The sequence below is a fragment of the Myotis nattereri genome (genome assembly GCF_964212035.1).
Source record: "Myotis nattereri genome assembly, chromosome: 7".
NCBI lineage: Eukaryota > Metazoa > Chordata > Mammalia > Chiroptera > Vespertilionidae > Myotis > Myotis nattereri.
Genome location: NC_138082.1, coordinates 30,517,722 through 30,536,945, shown reverse-complemented (window position 1 = coordinate 30,536,945; position 19,224 = coordinate 30,517,722). Strand labels below are relative to the sequence as shown.

The 19,224-nt window shown below is 40.9% G+C and overlaps 1 protein-coding gene across 1 annotated transcript in view; it reads right to left on the bottom strand.

The window, feature by feature from the left end:
• Positions 1-19,224, bottom strand: part of LOC308522142 (nuclear autoantigen Sp-100-like) — a 63,449-nt gene that overhangs the window by 23,688 nt on the left and 20,537 nt on the right. Inside the window, exons 4-13 of the mRNA XM_081095356.1 lie at positions 17,500-17,583; positions 16,163-16,225; positions 12,926-13,075; positions 12,392-12,475; positions 8,820-8,945; positions 8,025-8,087; positions 5,380-5,433; positions 4,613-4,705; positions 3,594-3,647; positions 2,903-2,986 (exon numbers count right to left, since the gene is read on the bottom strand). Coding sequence (XP_080951482.1) covers positions 2,903-2,986; positions 3,594-3,647; positions 4,613-4,705; positions 5,380-5,433; positions 8,025-8,087; positions 8,820-8,945; positions 12,392-12,475; positions 12,926-13,075; positions 16,163-16,225; positions 17,500-17,583 — 855 coding nt within the window. The remainder of the gene's footprint in view (positions 1-2,902; positions 2,987-3,593; positions 3,648-4,612; positions 4,706-5,379; positions 5,434-8,024; positions 8,088-8,819; positions 8,946-12,391; positions 12,476-12,925; positions 13,076-16,162; positions 16,226-17,499; positions 17,584-19,224) is intronic.

Below are 19,224 nucleotides of genomic sequence, written 5' to 3'. Positions count from 1 at the left end.
ACCTGGGCTTCATCCAGAAGGTCGTCCAGTCTAATTAGTATATTATGCTTTTATTATTATAGATTTCTGGCAAACTTCTGAGACATATCTTGAAAGTCATCCTACTTCGCCTCACAAAATCCCCATCTGGTGATATTTGGATCCCATGTCCACTTAGAAAACCTTGAAACTTACTCAGATACCTTTTCATTTGATGACCTCAGCCTATCTTTTCCATTCTCCTCACATTATCTACTCATTGTCCCCTCCCTCCATTCAGGAGTCCTGCTCCTCTTTCTCGTCGGTTCCCGCAAAGTGGAGGCTGTAGTCATAATCTGTGCTCAAGTCTGTCTGTATATGAGTGTGTGTTCAGTTGTGTGCACATGTGAGGCAATGTTTTTGGGGAGAGGTAGGGAAAAGAAGGAAGTGCTGAAGCGAACATGAGGCTTGCTTGCTCCAGTGATGGAGGAAGCCAAGGTTCCCCGCCTGCTGTGGCCTGGCTCTGAGCCCGAAAGCAACATTTCAATTATAGAAGCTAAACAAACCCCAGATACCTGCTTTCAGCCAGCTGCGGCCTCAGAGCTGGGACTGCCAGTGACAGCAACAATGTTTCAATTATAGAAGGTAAATAAATCTCAGAAAAAAAAAAAAGAAAAAAAAAAAAGAGAGGCTGGGAGCTTCAGTCGCTGGCCAGCCTGAAAACGGCACTCAGCCCCTCACCCAGACTGGCCAGGCACCCCAGTGAGGACCCCCACCCTAAAGGGGGTGTGGCCAGCCTGAAAACAGCCATCAGCCCCTCATCCTGGCTGGCCAGGCACCCAAGTGGGACCCCCACCCTGATCCAGGACACTCTTCAGGGCAAACCAGCCGGCCCCCACCCGTGCACCAGGCCTCTATCCTATATAGGAAAAGGATAATATGCAAATTGACCCTAACAGCAGAAAGACTGGGAATGACTGGTCACTATGACACACACATTGACCACCAGGGGGCAGATGCTCAATGCAGGAGCTGCCCCCTGGTGGTCAGTATGTTCCCACATGGGGGAGCTCTGCTCAGCCACAAGCCAGGCTGATGGCTTCCAGTACAGCGGTGGTGGTGGGAGCCTCTCCTGCCTCCTCAGCAGCACTAAGGATGTCAGACTGCAGCTTAGGTCTGCTCCCCGCTGGCAAGTGGACATCCCCTGAGGGCTGCCGGGCTGCCAGAGGGATGTGTGATTGTGAGCTTAGGCCCAATCCCCTGGGGAGCAGGCCTAAGCCAGCAGGTGGTCATCCCCTGAGGGGTCCCAGACTGCGAGAGGGCACAGGCCGGGCTGAGGGACCCCCCCTCCCCCGAGTGCACACATTTTTGTGCACCGAGCCTCTAGTAACTGATAAGTAGTATCACAATTGGCTTGTCCACCACAGTCTATCAGGCTGGCATCTCTTCTGACCCTCTTCCTCTATTCATTTGAAGACAGGACACTGGACACTGACAGGAAGTAAGAAAATAACACACAGTACATGGTGACCAGGAATGCACTTCAATGTGGTTATGCTGAACTACATTCACCGCTCAGATGAGCCAGGGAAAAGTACACCTACTCCAATGACTACACCTCGCATACAATGGATACCTGTTTCTTTTTCTATCTAGCCATACTACATTTTCTTATTACTTCTCAGTTTTTTTGCTCATTGCTCTGCCTTATACTTTCTGTCTCCATCCTGTCGATTTTGTGAGCTTCTCTGTCCTTGATTTCTCTTTTTAAATCAATGACACTGTTAATCTCTGTTTATTTTTATTTCTCTGTCCATTCTTTCTAGTTTTATTATTCTAGGTGTTTTGTATACCATATAGTTGGCTCTATTTCTACCTTTCTGATTCTTTATGATTTTCATATTTCCTTCTCCATCAAGATATTAATATGTTAATATCTACACCATTATAGGTGGTTATAACAATACATCACACACGTATATATGTATATGTATATATTTATTTATTGTTGTTTGCTAAATAAGTTTTCTTATATTAAGCACTGATACATTCCCTTGTGAATATGCCAAGTCCCTTGTACCTCCTCTTTGGACTTTGATCATATTGAAATAGCCCTTATTTTCCTGCCTGCAACATGCAAAACTCATCCTTTTTGACCCTTATAAACTTTTACATCAATTTCCTTATCCTAAAACGGGGATAGAAAGAATTAGCCTGCCTAGCCCTAGCTAGTTTGGCTCAGTGGATAGAGCTTTGGCCCACAGACTGAGGGTTCTGGTTCGATTCCAGTACCTTGGTGTGGGAGGCAACCAATCCGTTTCTCTCTCACATCAATGTTTCTGTCTCTTCCTCTCTTTCTAAAAACCAAATGGAAAAGTACCCTCAGGTGGGGATTAACAACAACAAAAGAATTAGCCTGCCTAAGTCTTAAAGACTTTGTGATGACTAAGTAAAATCTCATTTGCCAAAGTACTTCTTTAAAATAACACGATATAATCCAATCACATTGTGATGGAAATCTTTACAAACTGTTCTAAGTTTGAGAGTGGTTGGTCTGAAGCTTTTATTTCTGTCTATAATTACATAGCAGGACCAGTTCTCTTTTACCGTTACAAATGATATTAATGTGAACGAATATAATCTATGATCTTAATGGGCAACATAGCAGGTATTTAAAAAGGTGTTATCATTTTTCTATTTATTTCTTTTAAAACAGCAATGTATAATTATATACATTTAATTAATAGGACTCATCCTGTTAAACATGAGCTTGTAATAATTTCCTGCCTCCTCCCATTTTCTAAAATGCTGAAAGGAGTTGCCAGGATTAACTGGGTATAAGTTCTTCAAGATGCTCAGAGGAAAAATGCATCTGGAAACAGTAGCTTTAATTTCAGATTCCTGACATTCGAAGACCAAGGCTTGGCATCTTAATCTTCGTTACCTGACCCATTTCTGAGGGCTGAACTAGAAGTTTCCTGAGGATCTTCTCCATTACTCAATTCTGAAGAGTCACCACTGTTGATCCCTGCAGAAAAAAATAAAATTCCATAACAGTCCCAGTCTGCATCTTAGGAACCAACCCAGCATGGGATCTTCAAAAGAAAAATTGGAAAGAGAAAGCTTGTGTAAGAGGGGTAGGAACATTCCTACTGCCAGGCCACCCTGTGGCTCCATCTGACCTGTTGGTCAAGGTAGCTCTGTGAGCCATCCCCAAAGTCAGGGACAATTTTGCCATGGAAGGCAATTCCTTTTGTCATCATTTCTTAACCTTCCACTTATCTGTAGATACTTCTACTTCTACTCTGTTTTTTCCAGGGGAACCATGGAAACAACATTTTCTAGAAGTCAGGGCCTCTATCAGCCGCGTCCTCAATGATCGTGTGGAGCAGAGTATCCCTCCACCTCAGAACTAGTTTGTCCTTTATTTGAGTGAAGAACATAAACTTGCATTGGTCGTAATGCCATTAAACTTTTATACCAATTAGCTCAGCCCATCCAATGCAAAATGTATCATGTGTATCACCTAAAATCCTAATAACTTTTTTAAATATAAAGGATATAACAAAAAATTGGCTGAAGCTTTTGTAGCAAAGAAAGCAATTTGTTACATCAAGAGTTTTGATTGTTCTTACGTCTTTTCTTATTGCTCATCTTCAGAGTAGATTGGTTTCCAATATCTGGGGAATCTAGGAGATAAGGGAAAACACAACTAGTACTCCATAAGGAAAAGAGTTAAATCTTATGACTCTTCACATTGTAGAAGGCTTTGGAACATAAAGACGGGATAATTTTTATTTCTGTTTCTTCCCATCTAAAGGAAAGACATCAATACCAAGTGGAGCAAAGACCCACATCCTTTAGCCCATTTGCAAAAGTAGTATTAGAAAACCCACAGAGATCAACCGAAGGACTGGTATGCATGCATATAAGCATAACCAATGGACACAAGACACTGGGGGCTAGGGGAGGCCAGGGGAAGGTCAAGGGGAGAAAAAAAAAGGAGACATAAGTAATACTCTTTGCAATACTTTAAGCAATAAAACAAAATTAAGAAAAAGAAAACCAACATTTTTTCATAGGCTGGCAGCTAACTAATTTGGCAGTGAATCTGGACTTAGCTACCATGAGCCTATGTAAACTATTTATCACATTTGTGATTCCCTATAATTATGAAGCTATTTCAAAAACTATCACTCTGTAGGCCAATGTCATATTGGGGGTCATTGGACAAAAGTTGTAAATGGGATTTGATGGTAATAACCAGAAGCTGTTCCTTCTGTCAATAGAGAGTATGACCAGAGTCCATTGAGGTTTGAACAAGTTTATGACAAAACTGAACAGTAGCTGCCTGTCCCACTTTCTCTGCTCTGTGCAGAATAGCTGGTGAGTATGGGAACATCACAATGTGATCCACCACACCTGGGGATGATGACAGGTCTGAGAACATGGAATAAGATTCACTGCCATCCAACAAGAGCCATCCTTTTTGGTTAAGCCAGAATTATAATGTTTCCTTTCTTTGCAGTTTTTAAAGTGGCTACATGAGACCAAGGCAGGAATGGGCTCCCTGGGCCATGGTGTGTGCGCAGAGAAACAGGAAACTTGAGCTCAGGCTCCTGATGTCCTGGAGCCCAGCAATGGCAGTCCTCACCCTCCTCATCAGGATCACTTCTCATTGTATAACTCCTGATTGCCGGGGGCGTCTCATCTGCACTGGACTCAGAAGACTCTTCATGATTTCTCCCTGCAGAAAGAGCAAATGTCCCTTTGAAGGTCTCAGTGTATGAAAAGGAGCCTAGAGAGGAAAAACCTGGGAAGCTCTGGAAACCCAGGCTAGAATGACCCTCCCTGAGACCTCGATGACCTGCCTTTTGCATTCATGTGACCTGTAGGTCAGTATTTTATCCCCCTTCTCCCCTGAGCCTGGGACTAAGCTATTTCATCCCAGTGGGCATCTCTGCTTTCTCTTGACCCTCTGTTTTTTTTTATACTGGATTTGCTTTCTTCTTTTACTTGTCTCTTTATGGATTTGTTGTTGCTTTTTATCTGTGTTCACATTTATTTTTAGCTCTGCTCCTCTTTCAGGGCTGTCTTGGAAATCTGGTATTGAAGAAGGCAGACCTCCCCATGGCTGCTTTCCAGAATGACTTTGTGAAATAGAGCCCCACCTGCACACCATCTAATCCTCCTAAGAATGCTTACTTGAGAAAAAATTCAAATTCTATTGTGTTTGAGTCTTTGACTCTTTGTGTTTATATGTTATAGTCATTAGCCTAACTTATACAAAAGTTAAAATCCAAACCAGCTAAATTAAAGCAAATTTATATTTTACTTTGAAGGACATAAAAAAGTTAGAATGGATATTTTGTAGAAAATACTGTTCATTTATAACTATGAAGAATTTTTATTTACTCTTACCATTTTCCCAAAGTCTTTTCCTGCATGTGGGTGATGTTCTCAAATCCAGGGGCTCTGTGAAGTAGGAGGGAAGAAACAGCTATTTGTACAACAAAGTCTTACAAATTCTATGATAAGTCACATAGCAGATAGGATTTATGATAATATTGATGTTGAGATGATCATTTTCCTCTTTTCTTCAACTGAATCAAGTTCTGGTGCCCAGGGTCATAATGCTGGGCTCTCCCTTTGATACTCCATGTGAATTTATAACCGACCCTTACACTTTCTATCTCCAGTTTTCTCATCTATAATGTGGGGATAACTTAGTTACTCTATCTCCCAGTTAAAATATTTGTGAAAACAAAATAAATCTTTATTCATAAAAGCCCTGTGAAAAAATCACAATGTAAGCCCACCACTTAACTATCATTTGTGTTTGAGAGTAGTTGGGCTGAAGCTATTTTTATGTCAATAATTAAGTAGCAGCACGAATTATTCTTTGAAGACTTTCTAAGTTGGGGACTAATGACAATATTGTCAACAAATACAGAAATGCTGTGCTTACTATGCTCTGTAGAATATAAAGCATGTTGGTAAAGACTACCTACATTATTTCAATTCTTCACACTAATAGATATGATAGTGTGTAGTAAAAAAGACAGTCATTTGCTAGTGTATTATTTCTACCTTTTCAATATATCAATTGATTGGGCTCATCTAGTTAAACAACAGTTTATAATGCCTTTTTGCCCTCTTTCATATTCCAAAGGGTCAAACAAGTTAAAAGCAGAAAATTGTGCCCTGGAAGTAATAGAATCAATGCATATGGAGAATGTCAGAATAAGATTTATTAGGAAATAGAGCTCTGGGTTTAGACTCTGGATATTTTTCATCCAGGAATGCAATCCTAATATTCTTAAATGTGGTGCAATCTCAGGTGCTGAGCAGGTGGCTTCTTGGATCTCTCCTTCCTCATTTGATTCTAAGGAGTCAAGGTTATTGATCAGTGCAAAAAAGAATAGGATTCTTTAGATGTCTCAGTATGTGACCAAGAAACTGGTTCAGCAGGAAATTTTCTTATACAGTGGTCGGCAAACTGTGGCTCCTTGAGTGTGGCTCTTCCACAAAATACCACGTGCGGGTGCGCACGTACAGTGCGATTGAAACTTCATGGCCACACTCAAGGGGCCAAAGAGCCTCATGTGGCTCGCGAGCCGCAGTTTGCCGACCACTGCTCTAATACAACTTGAAAAATCTTGAAAACCCATGTATACAATGGCCTACACACAGGCCCACCCGGTCTGTCCCTCTAAGTCACCTGCCTTGTAGGTTAGTGATGCTCCATTCCTTGTCCTTAGAACAGAGACAAGTCACTAGCAAAGAGCCCCTCTGCTCTGTTTGAACCTTACTTTCCTATACCTCTCTCCTGCCTCTTACCCCTTCTCTTGTCATTTCACACTTCCTTTATTTGTTATTTCTTTTTGGGGAGAGCTTGGAAATCTTGTGCTAAAGGTAAAGAGCCTCCTGTATACCAACTTGAACTGTTTACAAGGCTGAGAAATAATGTTCTCTTGTGTCTGAGATGTAGACCTATATCGAAATGGCCTTTTAGAGCAGTTTGCTTACACTAACACATAAGTTAGAATGCATACTCCCTGAAAACTGAAGTACATTTACATTTTACTTTGATAGATCTAGTGATCAGTGGAATGAACATATATATTATTTGAAATACTGATCATTTGTAACCTCAAGACCAGGTAACATTTTTATTTTTTCTTAGATCTTTTCCTAGTGTGTTTTCCTAAATGCTCTCTGAGAAAGTAGGAAGGGGAAACCAACCACCAGTCTGTGCACTAAATAGCTGTAGTTTGTGACCAGTTGTGATGCTCATGGGATTGAGAAAACAACATTTTGTTAACCATTTCGAGCTCTAATTTACAAAGGAAATAACACAGAATCCAGTAGCCTTGTCTTTCCCTTAATTTTCATGAGGCTTTGTAGATGACCCCGAAAGGTTTATGTGATTGCATTTTCTCATTCAGAAACAAGGATAATAGTGTCCTTCCTGCTTAATCCTCAAGGCTGTTATAAAGGAAAAACTAAGACACTATTTGCAAAGATCCTTTGAAAAATCACTCTATATATCATGAGTTGCTGAAAAACTCTAAAAAACACCACTTTGGGTTTCAGAATACTTTACTTAAGTATTTATTTCTGCTAACACTAGAGAGCTGGATGAATTACCTTCAGACATGATTCAAAGTTTGTAATCAGATGACAACATGACTGTCCAATTAAGAAATATGAGATTTCTCTTCTCTATAGAAATTACTGTAGAAATCCAGCACTTTATAGTCATAACAACTAGTTAGTGCTAGCTTATTTCTACTGTACTATCAACATAGAGTACATATGTTGACTATTAGGACCCATCAATAGATGTCATCCTCAAAAAATGTATATGTATATTTAATAATTATATATATCTATTTCTTATCTTCCTGCATTTCCCAAAAAGGTGAAGGTAAAATGAAGCAGAGAATGGGATTGCAGGATAAACTGGATCCGTGGTACAGAATAAATCAGAACTGATGCCTCAGGAAACAGTAGCACTTAATTGAGGTTCCTGCAGCCCCAACCTTGAGCTCCCACCTCCTTACCAGGCCTCCTTCTTTGTTCCGAGGTAGAGGCTTTGGGAGACTCATCTTCATCACTGCTGATCACTGCACAGAGAGAAAAACCCCTTAGTGTCTCAGGATGGGGCCAAGGAGCCCATGGACAGAAAACCCCATAACGAGAAGCTAAGTTAACTCAGGTCTCCCTGGTCTGTACCCAAATGTGCGACCTGCAGTTTGCTCCAAGTCCTATCCAGAAGGTGGTGAAATTCATGCACAGAGAGCAGCTTTGCCCATCCTGCAGCACACTTCTTCCCCCTACCCTTACTCTACCTCCTACCTCCATCCTCAGCCTACCTCCAATCCCCACCCTCATCCCACCTCTTTTTCATTTTCATTTTACTTCACTTTCCTCTTGGCTCAGCCCATTTCCCTTAATTATGCCTGTCTTTCTGGGGATGTTATCTCTTTATACCTCTTTTTTTCTTCATGCATTTCTTTCTCATTTCCTCTCAGAAGTATCTTGGCTCTGATTATTTTTTTCTTTTTAAAAATCTTTTGTTTTCTCTTTTCTTCATCTCCTACTACTATACATTACTCTCTTATTTTAGAAATAGTTTCTCAGACATCAATTCTTATATCTGCAATTTCAGTTTTTTGGCATTTTTTTTTCAATTCCTAGGAACCCTCTTCTGCTAAAAATCACTGCTAAGGTGCTGGTTCCCTCTTCTCCTGCCTCCGTCCAAGGTCACCTGAATCTCCTCGGTGGACCCTGGTGACATGTGCCAGACCCTTACAGTATTTGGGATTCATATCACACATTCTTTCAGTCAGTCTTACCTATTACGTTAGATATTTGGGTTTCCTTTTCAGCATTTGTATTAAAAAATGGCTTTTCCTTCTTTATATCTACCAGACGTACAGAGCAGGAATTTATTTGGATTCCATGGTTGGGTAGTTCTGCTCCTGAACAAAATTATAATAAATGAATAATTTTATTTGTCTCCCACAAAGGGAGAGAGCACCCTCACTACAATCAACAAGCCCTTCTCCCTGTAATTCCACCCTAGGGAAAGTTACCTCCATCCCTCTCCTTTCAGCTGCTCAACTCTGTCTTTCCTTTATGCATCTCTTAACTATCATTGTTTTTTGTTTTTACTCACTCTTCTCATTATTTGATGACGATGATTTTTTATTTTCTTTTATAAAAATAAGAATAATAATTGCTGTAAACATACATGGATAAAAATGGGTAAATCATGTATTTTGAATTATTATAGAGCAGCAGTTCTCAACCTGTGGGTGGTGACCCCTTTGGGGGTTGAATGACCCTTTCACAGGGGTCACCTAAGACCATTGGAAAACACATATATAATTACATATTGTTTTTGTGATTAATCACTATGCTTTAATTATGTTCAATTTGTAACAATGAAATTGGGGGTCACCACAACATGAGGAATTGTATTAAAGGGTCGCGGCATTAGGAAAGTTGAGAACCACTGTTATAGAGGAAGAATATCTGAGTAACCATAACTTTGGTCAAGTAATAGAAGATTGACAACACCCCAGAAGCCTCTTAGTGATGACTGTTACTAACTGTTCCCACCAATCTTGCTTAAGTTAACCATCACTTTGACTTTCAATATCACAGATAATTAAGTTTGTCAGTTCTATATTTTATATAAATTTGTATAAATGGAACCATGTCTTCTTTATGTCTCTGCTTCTCTGCCATTTAGTTGTGGGGATTTGACTTATTTTTTTTCAACATTATGTGTGTTAAAGTCATTTGTATTTACTTTGCACATTTATTTTCACTTCTGTATAGTATTCCATAATATAAGTTATCCATTAAAAAATAAAACCATTAAAAGATTATACCAAACTGTTATCCAAAAACATGTGTAAAGGCAGAGATTTAGTTGTGAGAGCTTGGCAAATTCAAGTAACTAAAAGGAGTTTTTTTCAATGGGAAGGTGGCATGAAGGAAGGGGAAATATGAAGCTGTGGTAAGCGTCCTTTAATCCCCACAGCATGCAGTATTGACCTAATACGGAGGGCCACAAGATGGTATTGAGTTTTAAACAGTAGAGCCATAAGACCTTGTTTGAATTTTTGAAAGGTCCATTGAGCTGAAGTGTGAAGAATGGATCTGAAAGGAGCAAGATAGGAAAAAGGAGCCCAGCAGGAGACTGTTCCTATACTGAAGTGAGAAGTGAAAGGGGTCTGGATTAGAGTAGAGGAGATTTGTAAAAGTTGGAATTGACAGAAGTGGCAAATAAAATCATGGTTGTTTTTTAATCACTACATTTTGGAACTGTTTGCCACTCAGCAGTAGATAACTGATACAGCCTCCAGTAGAGATGTTCATTAGATCTTCCCATCAAGAGCTTCAGGCACTTGATCAAATGAGCATAGGTGACAGATCTGGGCTGGAGATGTGTATTTGGAAATCAATAGGTCATAAATGGTGACTGAAGTCATGGAAATAATTAGATATCTGGAAAGAGGTCATTTAAAAAAATTTATCTTTTTAATTGAATTCATTGGGGTGACACCATACAACCCCACACAACACTGTCCTCAGAGAGAGGATGTATCAGATACTAAACTGATAAAAATAGATATTACACCTGATCTTAGTCAAAAGGCCAAGAAGCAATAGGAGGCCTATTTTTATCTGAGAATGTTCCAGGGCCCTTTTGATCATTGTGGACACCTTAACTTCTCAATGGTATTGTGAACAGCCCCTTGTGTCTTTTTACCTATGACTGTCTCTCAAATAAAACAATATCTTGATTTGTCTGCTCTCTCTCTTTATTCGGTCATCTCTGAACCAGTTTTTTATTCATTGTTCTTTACTCATTCTTTACATAGTTTCTTTTGTGTCTCCCTCAGTTTTTCTATGTACTGGCATTCATTTCCTTCTGTGTCTTTCTTTGTTCATATTCTTTTCCTTCACATTTTTATGTCTTTCCCTCAGGGCCCAGCAGGGTCTAAGGTGATGCAAATGAGGTACTCAGGACACAAGAAGGTGCTGAGTGAGATCCCCTTTATCTGTCACCTCAGGTTTCTCTTGCTTCATTCTAGACCTTGCGCTGCTATCTCCTAGCTGATTTTTTAGTTCCTACATTCTGTTTGGTTCCTGCTTTCTTCCATTCTATCCCTGGTTTTTAATTGGTAATGGGACCTGTGTATGCCTCTTATGTATCAATTTTGTCTTTCCATATATTTTCCTCATTGCCGGAAGCCGGTCCACCCTTGCTGCTTGACACAGTTGCTGCAGGAAGAAACATCTGCACAGCTTATGTTTCAAGGGACCTGGAGTATATGGCATATGTTTGCTCCTCCTCTTAACGCTATGTGTTTTAAACAAGACCAACTCCCCGAGAAAGGTTGTTTCCCCAGGTGAGGATTTTTCCCTGGAGTTAGGGAGGGAATAAAACCTCTTTACTAAGTGCCAGGTGGGTAGTTAATCACTTTACCTATAACAATCACGCTTATGCTACATAATATTTACTTAGGAAAATCTCCTTCAATTACTTCCTTGTAACTTAATAGAACAATAGAGTAGTAACCTTTGAATGGAGATAATAAACGCCCTAACCTTTGGAATAGAAATGGACAAGGTTAAAATCAACTGGTATAAATACAGATGTAACAAGACAATAAAACTCAGAACCTGGCTGGAGAACCTGGACAGAGAACCTGGCTGGAGAACCTAGCAAGAGAACATGGCAAGAGAACCTGGACAGAACCTGGCTGGAGATCCTGGATAGAACCTGGCAAGAGAACCTGGCTATGATGATCGACTGAACACTGTCTCCGTGTTATTCCTTCTTCGCCGACTCTGGGAACTCCTGGACCTGCTGTGGTTGGACCCTAATACCCCATCTCAAGCATTCAAATCATCACCAAAGTTGTCCCCTGTGATTCTGTGCACTGCATAAAATCCCTCCACCTGCCACTTCATTCTAAAGGTCCTTCACCTGGGCTTCCTTAGTTGAAGATCTAACCAGCAGCATTACCCATGACTTCCACGTTTCTGTTATAAATTCTAAAAGTGAAGTGCAGCTTATTTCTTTTTACCAACTCCACAACATGGCACTGGTTGGATTCCATGTCAATTTATGTGAACTCTATCTCACTTTTATACATTGTTGTTTGGTGTTCCCAGTCTACCTTCTCTATAGTTTCTCTCTTTGCATTTTCCTCCAGGGATGACCCTTTATCAAAGAGCTGAGTTCTCTTTCTCCCTGGCCTTTTCCACCTATTAAAAACAGCTAGAGGCTGTGCACAAGGCTGTGTGTCTTGCCTGATGTTTAGGTGGTTGGGGGAGATGGTTACTATGGGAGAACAAAGGAAAGCAAAGATATACTTAGATCAATGGTAAGGTAGGTAATAATTACTTTCTTCATCAGAGGGCAATGGGCTGGGCATCTCTAGTCTTGCATTTCCATTATTTCCTTGGATGGATACTTGTTCGTAGGACTCTGAAATAAAAAAAGACAACAGCTGAGGTCCCACAGAGCCTTACTCTGCCTATTACCATTTTGTTGCACCTTACTGGCTTCTCTTTTCTTCTCCTGTTCCTACTTAGAGCTTGACTGCATATATTGCCACTTTCACTCAGTGAAATTGTTTGTGTTTCGTTGATTCCACGGTAAATCTCTCCCTGACTTATTTTGACTTTTGTTTCTGTCTATCTTCCCCAGTGAGGCTCTGCAGCTCTTCTCCCTTTGTCTCTTATCTTAGTATTTCTCTTTTTCTCCAGGTCTCTCCTATCAATATATCAGGATCCATTTCTGCACTCTGTGTGTCTGTGTGATTGCCCTCTTTTTGTTAGTGAATGTCTCCTTGAGTCTTACCTTACTTCATTCTCTGCCACCAGCAAATGCCCCTTGGCCTCTCCACATTCATCCAACCCAGGCATTCAGGCTTACCTGCTGACTCAGTCTCTTGGGCACATTGTTCATTCGCTTGTTGGCTTTCTAGTGCATCATTATTGTTACTGGTTGTAACTGTTTCATTCACATTTATCTGTCCTCTTTCACGATGGTGCTCTGACAGTCCATTTTCAGGTGGGGATGTACCTAAACCACATTTTGATTAGTAGTTATTTTATTTGCTTTGAGCATCAATCAGGGTCCAACAGGAAAATATAAAGCTCTCTAAGCCTTTGGAGCAGAGGGAATTTAATCCAGGGGATTAGTTATACATCTGGTGGAAGAACTTTCAATTCCAAATTGAAGAATAGTCAACAGGAAGCTATGGGAGGGACCAAGGGTGAGCTCATGTGTCAAGTTACCGGGTAGGTAGAAGCTGGACCATGGCTGGCCTGCTTGGTGGGAGGTAGAGTCATGGGAGATGCAGCTATTGAGAGAATTGCTGCCCAAGACAGTGATAGGGAAATACCATGCTTCTCCCTTGCTTCCACTCTCCACTCCCTTGCTGGTGTCTCCCAGTTTAGGAATCCAGCAGGAAGGTGTAGCAAGAGACCTAGCAAGCAAGGCTGCAGGGGTCTGTGGCCAGAGATAGAGGGCAGAGCAGAGCAGAAGCCCATAAGGAATGAATCCCTGAGTAAACTACCCAGGACCAGTGCACCCTCTTCCCTACGGTGGGCCTCCTTGGTTCATTATTGATTCCATTGACCCATCCACTCTGTTCCTACCAACCTCAATAGTTGTATGAATTGGTAAATATATTTTTCAGTGCAGTTTGGATTTTTTCATTTAGTGCTATTTTCTAAGCAAAGTTATTTACGTAAAGTATGATTTAAAAGTAATTCCCCTAATTTTAATACAGAATGTGAATCCTGGTGCATTATAATGCCACATCTAGAGTTCCTTAGAGCCTCTTCCTAGGGTGATAAGCATGAGACACAGCCCTTCCCTCGCCTGTGCATATCACAGTCAACCATCCCTGCTTATTGTGCATCATTTGGGTTGTAGGTTGAAATCCCTCCCTTTATTTTTATTTAAAAATTTAAGAAATTTTAAAATTTATCTTTGAAATTTGAAATTCCTCTCTTTATACTAGTATACATTGTTCCCAATCATTATGATGCTCTGGGATTTTATTTCCAAGAAGGTTCGCTCTCAGATCACATTGGGAGTCATAATGTCATTGCATCCTCCTCCCCACCGCCCCCCTCCCCCCTCCAAACGCACACATGCGCACATGCACACACACAAGAATCCCTTCCTTGCTCATTACTCCTCACAATTCTTTCCTTTCACCCTTCCTATTACCACCAGCAGGACTGGTGGCTACATGCCTAACATTGACTCATATACTTTAAAAGATATTTTTAAATTAAACTTTTTGAGTAAATATGATTTGCTAAAAGTATAACTATGCTTTCAAAAATAAAAGAAGTTTTTCTTTTATAAAAATGTATTGCTAATTTAAATATTCTTTCTTAAATAACACTTCCCACTGGAAGCTACATTGCAATGCCTTCCATAGTGAATTTTCCTGAATCCCCTCCCTATCACTCATTTCCAAAGGAGAGTCATGCAACAAACACATGATTCTTCTTATAGGCTAGTGTGCTCTAGGGTACAGATACTGAGGCCCTCAATTTATTTTCTGGGGCCTGAGGTTGGTATTACTGTTATCACTGCTTTTCCAAATATCCCAGTTCACTGTAGTATTTAAAAGCGTAGACTCTGGCACTAGATATAAATAATAATGAGCATTAAACGTAGTGATATTAACACATGCAGGGAACACTGATGAGGTACCAGGCATGATTGTGAATACTTTACATCACATAACTTGTTTAAAATCCATCACCCTGTGAAGTAGGTACTGTTATCATCTCCATTTTATAGATGGTGAAACTAAGGGACAAAGAGGGAAATCCAATTCCCAAGGCCACAGGGCAGAATTTAAAGCCAGCCATGGGAGGGGAAGCCAGGGGATTGTCAAGGGCACGAAAAAAAGGAGACATATGTAATACTCTTTATAATATTTTAAGAAATAAAAAAATTAAAAAAATAAATAAAAAAATAAAAAATAAAATAAAATAAAATAAAATAAAGCCAGCCATGGGTCAGCAGACTTCCTGTTCTGACACTGCTCTAAGGCGAGGTCTATCCCTAGTCTCAGTGGCTGAACTTGCACAAATAGCCAAAGTCTCCGTTCATTCTTTGTACTCTGAAAAATGTGGTTGAAACACCATCATTGTATTTTTTTAATCCTCACCTGAGGACATGTTCATTGATTTTCGAGAAAAAAGGGGGGGGGGGAGAGGGAGAGAGAGAGAGAGAGAGAGAGAGAGAGAGAGAGAGAGAGAGAGAGATTGAGAAAGAAATTGCTTGCCTCCTGTATGTGCCCCAATTGGGAACTGAACCGGCAACCTAGGTATGTGCCCTGCCAGGTAATTGAACCCTCTACCTTTCCATGTACAGGATGATGTTCCAACCAACTGAGCCACACTGGCCAGGGTGATATACCATCATTTTAAGTGTTTGAGACGATTAAATAAAATATTGCTTATATCACTATAAGAGATATTGTGACTGATTAGAAAATTAACTTTTTTGATTAATATCTTAAATATATAATATTTTAAATAATTTAATACCATCATTAAGAGTGTTATAGATTAAGGGAAGGTCAAGAGTTGTAAACAGTGGCTATTGATTGCTAAATTACCAAAGTATTTTTTTGGAGGCTGGTCAGGTGTTTGGAGGGCAGCTCCAGGCCTGCTGCTCCAGAGATGATGGGAGAGGGTTTGCTCTGGAGGCACATGGCGTCCATGGTGAGGGACCCAACAGGTAAGAGAACCTAGCCCAGGAGGAACACACTTATTACCCCTACCTCACCACCCTTGCTACAGTGCTGGCCACAGCTGGATGTGATGTCAAAGCAAGGCTGCAGCCAGATTCAAGCAAGACGGAGGCAGAACACTATGAAGACAGGTGCATGGGCAATAGGTCCAGGCCCAGGTTGTCAGGAGCTGGCAGCAAGTGCATTTCAGGAATAAGGAAGGAGTGATCCTCCCAGGCAACCAGGAAAATGAAGACTCTGTTATCTAAATCCTTGGAGAAATTGCAGAAGCCAAAATGGACAATTTTGGGTGATCATTACTAAAAAGAAGCAGCCCTCCCACCATAGAACCTGCCAGATGGGACCAGAACTGCAAAAGGTCACAGAAATCAACAGGAACAGACCATTGTAATTCAAGGGATGTGAGCAGATCCAGGTCAGGCTTTGATATGAATTTTCACCAGTGCCTGGGGTGAAAAATGAGAAGTTTATTTCAGAAATGTCATTCTCCCCTAATTCCCCTTTAATCTTTATAAAGTAGGACTTGAGGATGCCCTCCCCCCAGGTATCAATACAGAGCCCATCCGTACCTGGAGGATTCAACCTCACTCTTATAGTCAGACCCAAGTCCCTCTTTGGACTGACAGCGCCTTGGCCAGCCCATCTCACTAAGTATTTTCCATGAGCACCTTAGGTGACTGGCAATGGCTTTTCATGTCACCCATGGCCATAGTGAACCTGTATTTGTTCCCACAGCTGCCCCTGACTGGTGGCCTTGCTGTAGTTCCTACAAAGTCCTGGTGCTTCATTGCACCCCTCTTTGCACCATACCCTCCCTCCCCATGTCTGTTTCTCTGTCTTGTTGGCCTTTTCATGAGGTTCAGTGTCTGATTCTCCTATACTCCTTCCAGCTCGTAGTATTCTTCTTTCTGTGTTTCTATCTGCGTATATTTCCCTATTTTTGTTTCATGCTTCTGGTTTTTCCATGAGATTATCTGGGTGTGTGCAGGGTTAAGAATGCCTGGTTCATCTTGCTCATTTGACCCCAGTCCAACTACACATACAACCTGCCAACTACACACAGATTTTAGTCTCCTAATTGCAGAAAGAGTACATACATAATATTAACTTCTAATGGCACCTGGGAGCACTAAGTCCACAGCTGTCAGAGTAAATATTCAATAAGTGAGCTCTTAGTAATACGGTTGTTTTATTGTGTCCTTTACCCCTTTCTTCTGTCTTTCATTTCCCCTCCTTCTTTTCTCAAAATATGCACATTTCCTCTCTTCTTTCTATTACTGCCCATCTCCTTGAATATTCCTGCTCTTGAACAGAATCCCCCACATTTGAATCAGTCCCTTTTTCTCTCATTATCAAGGATCTCCTCTGTGATGTTGACCTGGGGTCCATAGTTCCTAACCCTATATAGCTTCACACTGATCTTCTCCTACAGGATCTCTCTAAATCACAATTACTTCCAGGTTAGCATTGTCTATAAATCTGGTTTCCTGACATATTGGGTTCCTGTTCTTTTGTCTTGTTTATTGAGCCAAGGGTATCTTGTCATAGCTCCTACTCCTGGATCAGTTTCTGGTAAGATGCTCATAAAAACAGCGCTCCCTGCCTTCTCCATGCTCCTCAACAGTTCTTCTCTGATTCCCAAATTTCATTAGGACTAAGGGCCCATCTCCCGTTTTCCTTTCTACTTTAGATGAGAATCAGTTTTTATGTTTGCAATCACCTTGTTCAAGACTTAGTTGGGTGTTAGGGTTCTCCACACTCTCTTCTCCATCATTTTCTTGGAAACAAATGCTCTCACGGATTGCTGAGAAGATGGAGAGAAAAGACACTCAGAGATTTCCATCAGAGACCAGGGACATCATCTCAAATTTACATGTTTAAGAATTTCTAACCTTTGGGTCACTCAGAGCTCATTGGGCCCCCATCCTCATGGTAAAGTTCTCCATCATTGTTGGGACAGAAAAAAGAGCCCCCAACAAGCAACTATTTAGATTTTGCACACAGAAAGTAGCCACTCAAATGTCAGTATAAAGGAATTGGGGAAACATAGTAAAAAAAAAATCATATGGTTGGGAAATAAAATATCAAAATAAATACTGGAAGTTAAATATGTTTTCTGAACTGTTCCAAGTATAATGAAGAAACAGAGGGTTTCTCAGTAGGAGGACTAGGATCCTAGAGATCCTTGTGATGAAGATAAAGCCCAACAGCTTTAAAGATGGGCCTGGAGAAGAGTAGGGTTGGATTTAATTAGGTCAGGGAGGATGAGTTTTCCCCAAAGAGATAGACCAGAGGACACTGGTGGAATTAGACAGACCTCCTGGGGGATTGATTTCAGAAATAAGGAAAGGACACTGAACCTGCAAGCAGGGAATGAATATTTCAGCACTGGAGGATGCCTCCAGATTCCTGAACCAGGGGCAGAGGAGGCTGCAGTGAGGAGGGACTAGAGCATTAACCTAGGGCCCCTGCATGTAGATGACACAATAAATGTAAGGAGGAAGCACATAAACCAAGAAGTCTGGGTGTGAATGTCTATGGGGAGTCCAGGGAGGATGAGGCACTGTGGAAGGAAATGAAGGCTACCCTAGGCTGATAATGGGAGTTCCATTGGGACCATGCCCATTGGTTGGTAGATGAACAAGACTGTGGGAACCACGGATGCTTTGTCATTCCAGGACATGGCTATAAATCTAGGAAAAATCAGGTGGAAGATAGAAGGAGAACATAGGGCTTAAAGCCAGAAATGGTGAAAGTAACCTATAGTCAGGTGTTCTGATGAGGGTTCCAGCAGATCTTTGAATGAATGAAGGTGGGGTCCAGGCAGCAGGAGAGTGTCACACCTCAAACTACAACCTTTAGCTTCTTGAATTTTGTGTTGTTGACCTGTAGCTACATGGGCAGCAGAATATGGGAGGTGGAAGCTACAGCCTTCCTCAGAGGTCGGTGGGCAGCTGTGGGTATACATGTGGGTCATCCCAGAATGGGGAGCCCTAGAAACAGAGGCATGTGATTTGGGTGCGAGGCCCTGGGGAGGGAAGTTCCCGAACTCCATGGAGAGGATCAGAGACCCTAAGATGTAGGCAGTAAAGGTAACTGCCATTCCCGTCTTACCCATGTCTTGGGACATCCTGGTTACAAATATAATATTGACTTGAAATTTGTGACTAGGTATTTGACTTCCTTTATCCCTTTTTCTGACTAAATGACTTGTGCAAAACAACTTTGTTCTTCATTACATAAGACTGCTATTGATACAATTCAATAAGCCACATGTTTCATGCATACTTTAAACTATTTCCTTGTTTACAAACCTCTTAGTATCTCCTTTTTGCCTACTTATAAACTTCAAACTGCTTAGCTTTATATACTAAACTTTGTAAAATCATCTTCAAACTTATCTCTCTTGAATTCGTTCCCACAGTCTGCTTCTCACTCTCTGATT